Here is a 13,324-nt window from a genome sequence, read left to right as displayed (position 1 = left end):
TTTTGGTTATAGAAGGAGTAAATAAGCTAGTGAAGGACCCGTAGTGAAAGGACTCAAACAATTATGCTTATGAATATGCTATTTTTTCTAAACAGAAACATGTGAAGTAATAACAAAATCATTCGGCGACTGTACGCTTCTGTGTGTTATGTTCATTGCTGCATTCTGCTTCATTTGCTTTTTGAGGTTTTTTTATTTAGTTCATTAATATGTTTGTTTCGTAGGCTACTTCACACATTACATAATGTTTTCAACAAAAAATCACAGCATATAATGTAAGCTTGTTCTAAAATGTTCACAAAATCTTAATCAATTAACAATAACTATAACTAAGTTCAACCATGGGAGAAGTGTAGGCTAATGCAACAAAACAATATTTTAAAGAAGCTGTTCTGTATTTAAACGGCAAAATTGCATGTTGTCTAGCTAAGGCATTTATTCAGAGATGGGACTAAGTCATACGTAAATCCCAATTAAGTATGGGAGTTTTATTTGCCAAAATGCAGTATGCATGTCTACTCAAAAGGTGTCTACATACAGGTGAGTAGTTGTAAAAATAAATAAATACATTTAAACTAAATTAAACTTTAATGTAACTGAAATTATGCCAACATAAAAGCGTGAAAAGTATTTAGGTACAGCAGTTTCAATATGAATCTCGCCCAATATAGAATTCAATCGAAAATAAATAAATAACTATATACAAATCAAAATGAACAACGAACAAATCATAAATGAAGAGATATACAGAATACAAATCAAGATCCACTCAACAAAAAGGCATATCATATTGGGTGAGATACATTCTCTTTGTATTTTAATCTTCTCTCTCCTGCTTGTCCTGTAACTTACAACGTGACCAGGCTGCTCACACCCTGAGGAAGGCTCATTAGCTGCAACGCGTGTGCAGTACTGTGTCACCTGTTTTTAAAATATTAAACCCATGATGAAATATAGGCTTTTTATATTTCAATAAATTCAAAAATCCAAGTCAGTTGAATATGTATCAACTCTTAACATGTCCAAGATGCTAGCGTTAGCCTAGCTGAAAACAGTGGGACTGACTTCGTCACTTACAATTTTTTGAATTGAAGTGTTGAATGAAATTCGAAGTAGTGGTGGTTGTATATCTTCTCTGTCTTCACAGTCTCACACATAATCCTGGTACCTGGAGTTAATTATTCTTGACCTAGCGCCTACCACGGAATGGCACGAAATCTGGCAAATGTATTATTTTCTACCAAGAAATTTGCACTGAACAGCTATTGTTAACGTAACAGCTAACTAAATATTCAGATACTGTTTAAATAGGTATTCTGCTTGTTTTGCGTGTCTGTTTGTGAAAGTGTGGGGCGGTTGCGTGTAGCCTACTGAACTCATGATGCTAGCGGAGCTTTTAGCGCCAGCGTTTCACTGTATGAGGACACGAACACATCCAGTTAACTTAAAAAAACGCTCTATGCGACGTCCCGTCAAATTTCAAGTCCGGTTAACTTGAACGAGCTATGACACACTCACATTTTACCACACCAACCCCATTTAATTTTATCTTGTTTACCTTAGTAAATTGAAGTTAATACGCTAGTAAAATTGTGCTACTTATCATAAAGAAATAGAACTTAATTTAAAAGGGTACTTACGTAGACCTAAGAACTAAAGAAAAAAAGAAAATGTACCAGTAAGATACTGGTTTATTAACATAATTGCACATTATATTGGCATTGATATCGTTATCGGCAACTACCAGAAAGAATATCGGCACTCGTACTCGATCTTTAAAAAATGGTATCGGTGCTTCTCTAGTCACAACTGTCAATGCTTATTTGTTAGCTCTTTCTGCTTGCCTGCTTAGGTTAGGTTGTGCCGCTTAAAAAAAAGGATATTTTCAACAAAAGTTAATTCGAGTCATTTAACTAAAGTCTGAGTCACGTCTTAAGTCATGAATATCAAGTTAAAGTCAAGTCAAGTCTTTTATTAATATTTGTTAAGCAAGTGTCATGTCCTACAACTTGCGACATAAGTCTGACTCAAGTCAAGTCATATGACTCGTGTCCCCCATCTCTGCATTTATTAATTTAATAATTTATGAGCCCACCCTCTAAACTGTTAAGCCCCAAGAAAAAGGTCCTGGGGCCGCCCCCTGACAATAGTTGATACACCTGTTGTTATGTTGCTTGTAAAACCTGCAAGTAAATTGTTTTAATGGCAAACTCACAGTTTACTGTTTAAAGATTTTGCTTTATTTTGCTTATTCATATTCAAAATTATTAGCATATAAACTCCAAAATGATTTTATGCTAATAGAATGAAATTTTCAGTTTCTGATAAACAAACGTGGTTCTTAGATCACCACCCATCTTATTTATTACCACTCTTTTTGTTATTCTCACACTCTCTGTGATAGATACGTATAGACAGGCTTCATATGCAGCGGGTTTGGTTTCTGTCATGATGTCTGCTCTAATTCTGGAGTGATTGCTCGATAACGGTTATAGCCACATCAGGCAGGCACTTGTCATCATCTCTTTGCTTGCAGACGTTTTCATTGGCAGCCATGGAGAGGGATGGATTGATTGGGTGAATAGGTGAGCAGAGGAACGTGGGAGGTGGAGATGAAGATGTGATATTAAAAGATCCATGAGCACTTTCTGGAAAAGGCTTTTTTTCTGTCATCCTGAAACGGCATTATGTTTTTGCAAACAGATTGGGGAAAAGGCAAGATGGGATGGCCCTCATTTCAAACACGATCTCTCAATCACTCTAAATGCTCTCGCAAACAAAACGATATAAATGCACATGGTGGAGCTCCATCTGAGCCTTTTTTCGGTACAAGACAAATAATTTGTTGCATTAAATGCATTGGTAACACTTTACCGTAATGTTCTATTCATTTATGCATTAGCTAACGTAAACAATAAAATCATATTTTTAATATATACAATATATTTCTACAGCATTTTCTGATCTTTTTTAATCTTACAGTAGTACACAAATATATTTTAACGGTAACCAAACAACGGCGGTACCCATTGACTTGGTACCCATTTTGTGTCCATACAAAAGAAGTGTATGGTTGCGGGCATTGTTCAGTTACCAACATTCTTCTAAATGTCTTCTTTTGTTTTCTGCAGAGGACAGAAACTCACTGAGGTTTAAAAGGACAAGAGGATGAATACATGTTGATAAAATGTTCATTTTTTGGTGAACTATCCCTTAAACCAATGTTATATCCAAGTGACTTACATGTATAGACTGTATAGACGCATGTATACAATAGATCAATTAATGTTTACTAGTTAAAGGGACATTTCTGGTCCAGATGTTTTGTTAAAAAAACATCACCAGCAGCAAAGAATGCTGATACAGTTTGAGAAGTGTTGGCAAAGTTACATTTATCTTCAAGACACACTGTAAATATCCACACAAGCTTTATCAGGTCGTACATCTGTATTGATTTGTTTACCTTTTTACTGTCATGCTCGACTTTGTTTAAATTGGGCCACATTTTTCAAAAGTCCTCCAGACATCTTGACATTTGCAGGACAAGCATTGAGAGCCCAAGAGACAGAAGTAGCACTTGTTTCTGACGAGTAGTGTGGCTTAATAAACCCAACATCCAAATCTGCCTTGACTCACAACAGGTTGCCCTTGTTCTTTTTCCAGTGATTGTTTGGAAATATAATATTGGATTCAAACTCTTGAGAAATCAAGCAAATTATCTCAATATTTGACCTGCTTCAGGTTACCTTTATAGAAACATTTAAATGAGCTTTAAATAATAGTAAACATTTTCTCTGATGTTGGTGTTGAATGTCAAAGAGGATAATGAAGCCAAACCTTTCAATATAGACTATTTTTAGACATGAAATAATAACATTTTAGTATTTGTTAAAAATTAGTTAATGCATTAGCTAACATGAACTAACAATGAGCAATACTTCTACAGCCTTTATTCATTTGAGTTCTTGTAAATGTCAACATTTACTAATTTTTTTAAAATCAAACGTTGTAACTTGAATAATTGTATTGATATTACACTAACTTTAACAAGGATTAATACATGCTAAAATACTATATTGCTCTTTGTAAGTTCATGATTATTGTCAGTTTTTTCCAAACTAAATAAATTTAAATTATATATGTGAGGAGGGGTTAAATTTAGACCATTGAAACATAAGTGAAGCAGCCATTGGAGCAGCTGGCACACGGAGAAGAGCATATCTGCAATAAAATTGTAATGATTATACAATACCCAATTAAAGCCAGCTGAGACAAGTCTTGAAAATCAGATTTGACACATGTTTTCATGGTCTGTTTTGAATCATTTGAAAAGTCAGGACAATTTTTATCTAACAAAATCAGCGAATGCAGCATCCAGCATGACTGTGTATTTGCAAAACAGATTGTCATTTATACTCTGCTCTAAAACATATGCTAAAATATATGCTGAGTGCTTATGCCACTTACCGTACTTCTATGATATTTGTATCAACTTCTTATTATATTTTTATTCTTTAATTTATTCGACTTAAAGTCCATATTTTTCCACTCTGTGGCAGCAATGCAAGGCCACCACGCCAACCATTCTCGGTCTCCTATCTTCTTTTATCATCTGTGGACAGATCCTATCTCTATTTATCTTTCATTACCTTTGAACCGCATCCAAATCCAATGAACAGTTCTAAACGCAACAAAACACAAACCTTCATGATGCATTTTTTTTAAAAGCAGGCCGTCTTATCCTCACGCAATGCTGTTCCCCAGAGAAACGCTCAGGCTCTCCGACTCTGTCCCCAGCCTTTCATTTACATTTAAAGTGGCTGCAGACAGGCCTGAGTGCAAAGTGGATGGAGGAGGCCTCCACAGTCTTTGAGCACTAATAAATGGAGACTCTGAGGGGTTCTGGGGATTGGCTATGACACAAGGTTAACCTGGGTGCAGTTTCATTCGCAAGACTGGGTCAAGGCTCAGCGAAGGAGAGAGTGAGATTTACTCCCTCATCTGCGAATATGTGATGTGATATGTGCTAACGTGGTTTACTCTGCTTTACTATTTCTCAGGCACTCGGTAGAAAAACAAACCGAAAAGCAAACGATGCAGGAATATTATTGTGATAATTCAAGTTATATGTTTTTTTCAAAAGGGGTTAAAACGTGTTTTTGTGATAGTTTGAATGTTCCGTCTTTCATCCTGACTGCAATTTTTGAATGGGACACACATAATACAGTCAACATTGTACTTATAAAGATATGTGAACACAGAGCAAAGCCTTGCTATTATTATTATTGTGGGATGGAGACTACCTCATCAGGGTTATTTTCAAAGTTTCTTTTTGGTTCTGAAAAAGCAGTTTTTCTTTAAAACTATTTATTGCAATGTTTTTTAAGTTGTTTACAATCAAGCCATCAACATACAATTAAATAGAAACGCAATGACTGTTATTGTGAAAAAGATATATAAAGGAAATTACGTTTTGTGACAAATAAAATTATTAAATAATTAATTTATAGCAACGGCTCTATATGCATTAATAAAAAACAGCTGCAATTTAAAGCAAACTTACTTGAATGAATGGACAGTAAACAAAAGTACCAAATGTGTTTTTCCTGGTATGACTGGGCCACACAAACTCTTGGCATATGTTGTTTATGTTAAAGCTGTGGAGCATGTCTTTGTGCACATGGCAGAAAGAAAATACTTTTTAAATTGTATGCTGATTTACACTGCAACATCGTCTAACAAAGTCAACATATATCTACATTAAAGAGTGGTGGTTATTTTCCCACGTTGTGCACTGCCTCCGCCAACAAACTATGTGCATAGATGTACAGTACTATGTTCATGTTCGTGTATTAAATTCTGTGTTGTACACGTTGATGAGTATCCTGAGTTTCAGTCGATAACTGTGTAGGTGAGTTGAATGGGGAAATCAGGCAGTGGGCCACACCACTAGGGGGAGGGGGAACTCAACTGTATATTTTTCGCAATAGACAGTGCGATTTTTAATGATTTTGGGGGACAACCCCCAAGACATCACAGTAATAGCACTGTCAATTTCTCTTAAACAACGCAAATGGATTTGCTTCAGAAGACCTTTGTTTAGACCACAAAGCTGTGTCGAGCAGTTCTTTCATCGATTGGTGCACTTTTTGGAGCTTCAAAAAGTTGACGGCCCTTCACTCGGATCCTACCATTTGGAAGTAAAATGATATGTGCTGTAACTTTGACAGCATTATTCTTCAAGAAGAAAGTCATATTCAGTCATGATGCCTTGATGGCGAGGAAAACATGGGGAAATGTTGTTTTGTCTGTGAAATATCCCTTTAAAGGAACGGTGTAATGAAGAACCATAAAAGGGAGGGAAGGAGGCGGGAACTGGCGAACATTTTACAAATTTTTTATCAAATCAAATAAACAGTAAAACGGAAGTTAAGGACCGGCAGCCACCTCACGGTAGACTGCATGCCCCAAGAACATAAACACAAACTTAACACATGTCCGGGCCTGGTCCTCTCTCGTCAATAGTCCTGCCGCTTGTCCTCTTAAGCTCCCGATCTCCTCCCTGAGATATGCAGGACCGGTGTGCGCACAGCTGATTCCAACTATCACTCACGCCACCGGCCCCGCTCACGGCTCTCGTTCCGCCTTCCTCACCACAAACGGTTCACCTAAAAATGAAACCAAATAGTTCTTGGCCACCATTGACTACCATTGTAGGAAAAATTGCCATATAAATGTAATTGTTCTGTTGAACACAAAGAAAGATATTTTGATGAATATAGGAAAGCAAACCGGACACTTTTGACTACCGTTGTAATTTGTCCTATGGTACTCAATGGTGGCACAGAACTGTTTGGTTACAAGCATTCTTCCAAATATCTTTCTCTGTGTTCCTCAGAACCTTTAATGGTCGTTGCTCATGCCTTAAAATATTGATGCTTACATTTGATTAAATTATTATTATCCAGTTATAGTCCATTTAAATGAATATAGTTTGTTTGTCTTGTTACAAATACAAAGTTTTCATCTGATTTTTGAAGAACATTAGAGGCCATATTTGCCTCTTATTTTATGAACATGTGTGACAATGGCAATAAAACATTTTTGAAAAATCTCCAAATGAGAATTGTTCAGGGTTTTTTAAACCCATTGACTCAACTCATTTAGTTTTAACTCATCTGATATACAGTTTAGTTCCCACACTTCTACCTGCCTCGGAGCCGTAGGTAGATTATCACATGCGCACCTATTTATATAGACTAGACTTTAATGCAGAAGGCCGCAGCAATTCTCAAGAGTGACAGAGAGACAAGCAAACATACAGTGATGTAAGGAGAGATGAGCCACTCATTGATTGGTCAGAGACATCGTGCTCAATCATATGCAATGTAGCATTAAGCGTGTTAGAGGATAGGAATGGGCTTTGATAGATTAAATCCTAATTAAAGAGACTCCACCAGACAAGACCAACACTGGAGACCAACTCAGCTGGTATCATTAGCATAGACGTCATCTGGGGGCACTTACAGAACTCTCCTCTCTCTCTCTCAACTCATTTTGTTCTGCATCTCCTCAGACTTCTCACTCTCTCTCTTTGCGTGTCTCATTCGCCTTAATGTTTTCTTTTCCTGTATTTCTATTCAGTCCAATTTCTTCCCCTTGGTTTCTTTTCACACATTCCTTATCTTCCTCGTGCTTGTCATTCAGTTTTTTCATATACTATATTTGTTTTTCTCTCAACTATCTTTCTCTGCCTCTTAACCTCACTCCCCCTCCTGTCGTGCCTGCTCCAGCAAAGTAAACAAAGTCAATTATAGTTTCACACTGTATAATTATTTTCCCTTCTGTGTAATCTGTAAAAAGCCTTTCACTTACTCCAAATGTTCTATCAAAGCTGTGCGTGAAAAGAACAACTTGCTTAGAAATTGGTTTGAAATCGTCCAGTTATTAGGCTTTCTTAATGTTATTGAACATGCTTGACTTTGCATACTTCTATGTTTTGTTGTTAAATGTATCGCTCGTAGAATGTGGCAGGTTCATTATTAATAACGTTAAGATCAGTTGCTGGGGGAGATTATTCTCACCTACCATAATTAACATGTCTGATTACAGTATTTGTTAGTGAAAACTGTGAAGAAGTTATTTTTGACGCAACCAGAAAAGAGCACTAAAGACGCTAATGTTTATGAATGTAGCGAGCTAACACGAAATTTCTTATATTATTATAATTATTAAATTTGGCACGCTTTGAGTAATTATTTAAGAATTTAGAATTGCTACATTTGAATTACTTCAAAAAGCTTCATGACATCAAAGACATTGTTAGGAAAAATGACATGTTAAACATCCAAACAAGCTGATAACAGCTCCAGACAGACTGTAATAAAACCTGTAACATCTAAAAAATAGATGCAATATTAAAAGAAACATCTTCATTTAATGTTTTAAAGGAAAAATATGTAGTTCCCTTTCGAGAACGGTATCTTGAAATTGCGTAACTGGGGTAAAACTCTACCTTTTCTGAAGCCTTGAATCACGCCAGTGCGAGCCAATGCTGCTCGAGATGACAAAAAGGGGCTGGCCCTGCCGCCACTGTATAATGCGCCATCATAGCGGCATTGCCTCAGAATCTTTACCTTCACAAACCTGAAGTCTTGCCGTTGATAGGTCGCTATCGTTCGGGACAGGCGATTCCTGCATCCCGTACATGCGTTCCAGCATTTTGCAACACTACCTGTAATTCGTAATCATTATATAACAGTTAACTATGCATGTTTTCCGGTATAAAGTATAAAGACTGGTGAGCTTTGCTGTTGGATGGTTTGAACTGGTGTTTGTTTGTTTTCAGTTATGTTAAATCTAACCTTAATACAGCTACTGCTGACCTTCATGTTGATTTGTAGTGGGTTTGTGTGGAGGAGACAGCAAGCTGTTGCAGACGAACAGGCAATTTAGTGGGTCAGGTATTGCTTGAAAAGTTTTTTTGGGCTGTTAGCAAACAAACATTAGCAGGCCAAATTTCAATATAGCCAATAATAATTAACACATTATGCTTGTCCACTGTTTTCGCCATGCTTTGCAGATGGCAATTGTTGAGAGAATAAAGTTAAGAGAATTTGCACACACGAGTAGGTGTCAATTTAAAACATCACCCCATGAACTGGAAATACTTGATTAGACGGAGATGAATTCACTAATGCTTCCAAAACAGAAACTTCACATTTAAAAACAATAACAAACCTCCCGTCCCTGTAGGACAATTTGCATAAACATGTCATAACATTCAACGAAAAGTACCATTGATTTTATTGTTCAGAGACATTTTCAAAGAAAAATGATGTCACCTGAACCCCGATCTCTGATCCTCTTGAAAAGATTGCTCCGTCACAAACAAATTGTTTTCGGCAAATGAATGTTTCGTTATTTTTTGCATGAGCCATTTAAATACACCCCACACATGACTTATTGACTGTTATTTGTTTTAGCTGCGACACGTTGACATGTTTAAAGCACACTAACACAGCACATTGCAAGACTCACACACAAAGGGTTCTGCATTTTGGACCTTTTAATAATCATAAATAAATGTCTCAAGGTTTCAAAAAAAGGCTCAGTTTTCTGAACGTCCGATTCAATGACATTTTTAAAACAGCTGCAGAATTTTCATCTATTAGTCTGAAACATGATGACATTGAATAATTTTGAACCACACAATTCAGTTGTTTTACTTACCGCACTAAACTTTACAGAGGAAATAGATATACTTAGTGTGTGCAGTCTGAATAATATATTGTTTAGTTTAGTGCTTCAACCGTCAGGTGTAAATTGTGTTATAAAAGGCAACTGAAGTAGGGCTCTCTGAAACCCCATAAACCAAAATGAACAAGGATAACAAAGGTATATTTACTTTCATTAGGATCTGAGGATTATTCCAAACTGCAAATCCGCTATACACAACTTTCTTTATGTCTTCTTTTATAGTTTACATTTGCCAAAGTCATTAATTCATATAATCTGCATAAACAGATTGAAAATCCTCTCCAAAGGGACATCATCCTAGCCATTTACTGTTAGACTAAAATCTTCATACAGTGCCAGTCTTATAGACCATTATTAGTTAATTTTTTATTAGTTATTTCATTGGGTCTAATTTATAAGATAGAGTTTATGTTAACAAAAAGCTTCAAGGATATGTGTTTGTTACAGTTTATATCGTAGGTTAAAAATACCTTTAATCATTATATTTCTGGCACAGCTCTTGAAATAAGAAGTCATTTTAAATGTCCCACAACAGGAAACTCAGCACTCATTCTGATGAACTCAATTGTTCATGTCACACACATCTACACAGCTGTACACTGTGATGTCCTCTTACACACTCCTCCCTTTTTCTCTACAGTTGAGCAGAAAGGGCAGCTGCAGAAGGAAAGCGGCCTACAGATTCTTGAGGCTGGACTGAGTGATGTAAGTCAGAGGAAAGGAGTCTTTCTATTCTCTCTTCCTCTCACCAATGATGACATTCTTCTTCACCACAGTGCAACTCCATACTTAACATGTTTTCACTGGAAGATCAGCCCCCTAACTAAGCGGTCATTTCTAAATGCTCAAGTACAGTATGAAAAACTTTTTAACTAAAATCAGATTTTGAAGAATGTTCAGATTATAAATATGGAGTCTTATTCTCTTCACGTAAATGTACTTTGATGTGCTAGTGGTTCATTTGTGGTTGTCAAGGTAAATACAGCACAGCTCACTTATAAGTAGTTGTTAAAAGTCTGGTCTCCCACATAATCACAGGTCTGATGGGAGATGGAAATGAGCTAAGAACTACAGAATATCATTAAATTGCTAAAATAGAATGACTTCTTCCACTAGCCATGACAGCCAAGCTCATAACATTATATAGCTCTTGTAGTTTTTTAATTGAATATTTTTGATAATGATACATACTGTAGATACTGTACAGAGGGACTTCCGTTCAAGTTATGGGTCACTTAACTGAAATGTTTCTTATGATCTTAATAATCGTTTAATCTGAAGTGTACGGATCAGTTATTTTGTAGACAAATACATGATTCATTAGAATACATTTAAAAATGTTTTTAAAATACATGACTTGGACTGAATGTTGAATAATGTCAGGCAATAAGAGCCAAGAAAAGATCATTCCATAAAAAACATCCCCCAGGTGAGACCTAAAGAAGCTCTCTTTTAAAATACTGTTAGAGTACATTTTTACAAATTGTGGGCAAAATGTGGCTACTTAAAGATGTCAAAATATATCGTAGTATAATTTAGGTGTAATTTTTTCAAGTCATAACATAATTCCAATGGTATTCCATTGTCTTGCTAAGATTACAATTCGTCTCGAATTAGTGAAAATATATAAAAAGATGAGTAAGTGTGTCCTCTAAATTGATATAAAACGTGTTACAGAATTATTACCATATTTATATACTATGATTTTTATGGTATATACTAGAATAATATGATACTCCAAGGTACTTTAATAAATGTTTTGGCATTTCAGTAGTAAATATCCAAAACACATAATAATAGCATAATTCTTTTTACACTTTTGTTAGTGTGCCATGCTTTATACTTTTAGAATATTTGAATGGATAAACATGTTAAATCAACTCTTAAATGGCAAATATTAACTCTTAAATATGGTAAAAAATACCATCTTAAAGAGCTTTTCTCCCATTTCACCCAAATGAATGAGGTTTTATTATTGTAACTCTTACAGTAATTGTGCACTACTCTTTATACATGTGTGTTTGTGTGTGAGTGGGTGCGTGCATGCGTGTTTGTAGACCTGTAAATGAGCCTATGTGTCTGTGATTGCCATTAAATAGAGCTAAGCGGCTCTTTCTGTCACTGATTCAATTCTCTGTCTGCTGCATAGGCTACATGCCAAGTAGTCTCTGTCAATCAAAATGGCTACACAGCAGAGAGAGAGAGAGAGAGAGAGAGAGAGAGAGAGAGAGAGAGAGAGAGAGAGAGAGAGAGAGAGAGAGAGAGAGAGAGAGAGAGAGAGAGAGAGACAGACGGTTATTAGTTATCTCAATCAAATACATGGACAGAGATGTTTTGAGACTATTGCCTAACACAGAGACATTTGGTAATTTCACTTGATAGTTTCAACTGAAATTATTAAAAGTGCTGTTCCACATGAAACACAAAATCAGTTTACATAAGCAGTACTTCCTGGTGATATAAATCAGGGTGGTTTAATAACTTAGATTGAAAACTGTTCACTTTGTTTTGCTTTTATTTGGGGTAATCTGACAAATCAGAGATAGGCTTGCATTGATTTGAGATTTTAAGGGAACGCTTAGTGTTAAGACTGTTCTTAGGTAGGGACATTTGATACATGTTGTTTTATTGGTACTGTGCTGGCCAAAGATTAAAATTAGTCACATGGAAAAAAAATCTATTAGTCTGGATGGCCAGACCAAATTTTTTCTGTACTGCAAAAAAAAGGACCTTTTTTTAGTATTTTGTCTTGTTTTGCCTTCCAAATACCTACAAATTCTTGAATCAAGATACATTCCCTCGACAAGAAAAGTGACCTAAAAATATCTGCCTGTGGGGTAATAAAAAGAAACCTGAATAAGCTTTACTAAAGTATTTTTTTACTTAACTCACCTGAAGATGTTTTTGCTTGCTTAAAGCAATATTTAATATCTAAGGTCTCTTTCCTTAACAAGTAAATGTGTGCTAGTACGATATACAGGGACTCCAGCACACAAGCACAGCTTCAGAATCGCATTATTTTAGATTTTTGAAAGACAATGGTGTGGCAATGTGTTTTAATATGTTTAACGTTTGAACGTTGTTGAAGACTGATGATCTATCACATGACTGCTTTGCCTACAGAAGCGAGTCAAAGAAAGTTCACGTCTGTAAATGACGAAAAGCATATTGCATTAATACAATGGGATTAATTGGTTTTAATTAGCTTTTAGATAGACAATGCGTTTTCATAATGACAATGCTAATGTAGTCTGCATTTGTCGTTGATTTTATGTACATTATTCTGAGTGAAATTATGTATTTGAAATTTTCTCAGAACATCACGGTAAACCATTTGCATGATGCACTTGACACTAGGCTATATTGTAGCGACATATTTTAAGTGACATTGTGACTTATATGTAATCATGTAGTCCGTGTAAATTTGGGATGATTCGAATGCATACTATGCCAAACGTGAGCAATCGTTCGCTTCTCGTGTCTTTAAACAATGCCTGAGACGGATCTTTTTCATTTTCAAGTTTCCTTCCCTCTGCTGTTTTCCATGATGTTCCCATTACATGAA

At 35.8% G+C, this 13,324-nt stretch overlaps 1 protein-coding gene across 1 annotated transcript in view; it reads left to right on the top strand.

The window, feature by feature from the left end:
- The window catches only part of ptprn2 (protein tyrosine phosphatase receptor type N2), a 136,671-nt gene that overhangs the window by 75,473 nt on the left and 47,874 nt on the right, over window positions 1-13,324 (top strand). The window contains exon 12 of the mRNA XM_079456389.1: window positions 10,400-10,464. Within this exon, the coding sequence (XP_079312515.1) occupies window positions 10,400-10,464 (65 nt within the window). The remainder of the gene's footprint in view (window positions 1-10,399; window positions 10,465-13,324) is intronic.

The sequence above is a fragment of the Barbatula barbatula genome (assembly GCF_947034865.1).
Source record: "Barbatula barbatula genome assembly, chromosome: 1".
NCBI lineage: Eukaryota > Metazoa > Chordata > Actinopteri > Cypriniformes > Nemacheilidae > Barbatula > Barbatula barbatula.
Note: the sequence above shows the minus strand (reverse complement) of the source record. Positions and strands in the feature narration are given on the sequence as shown.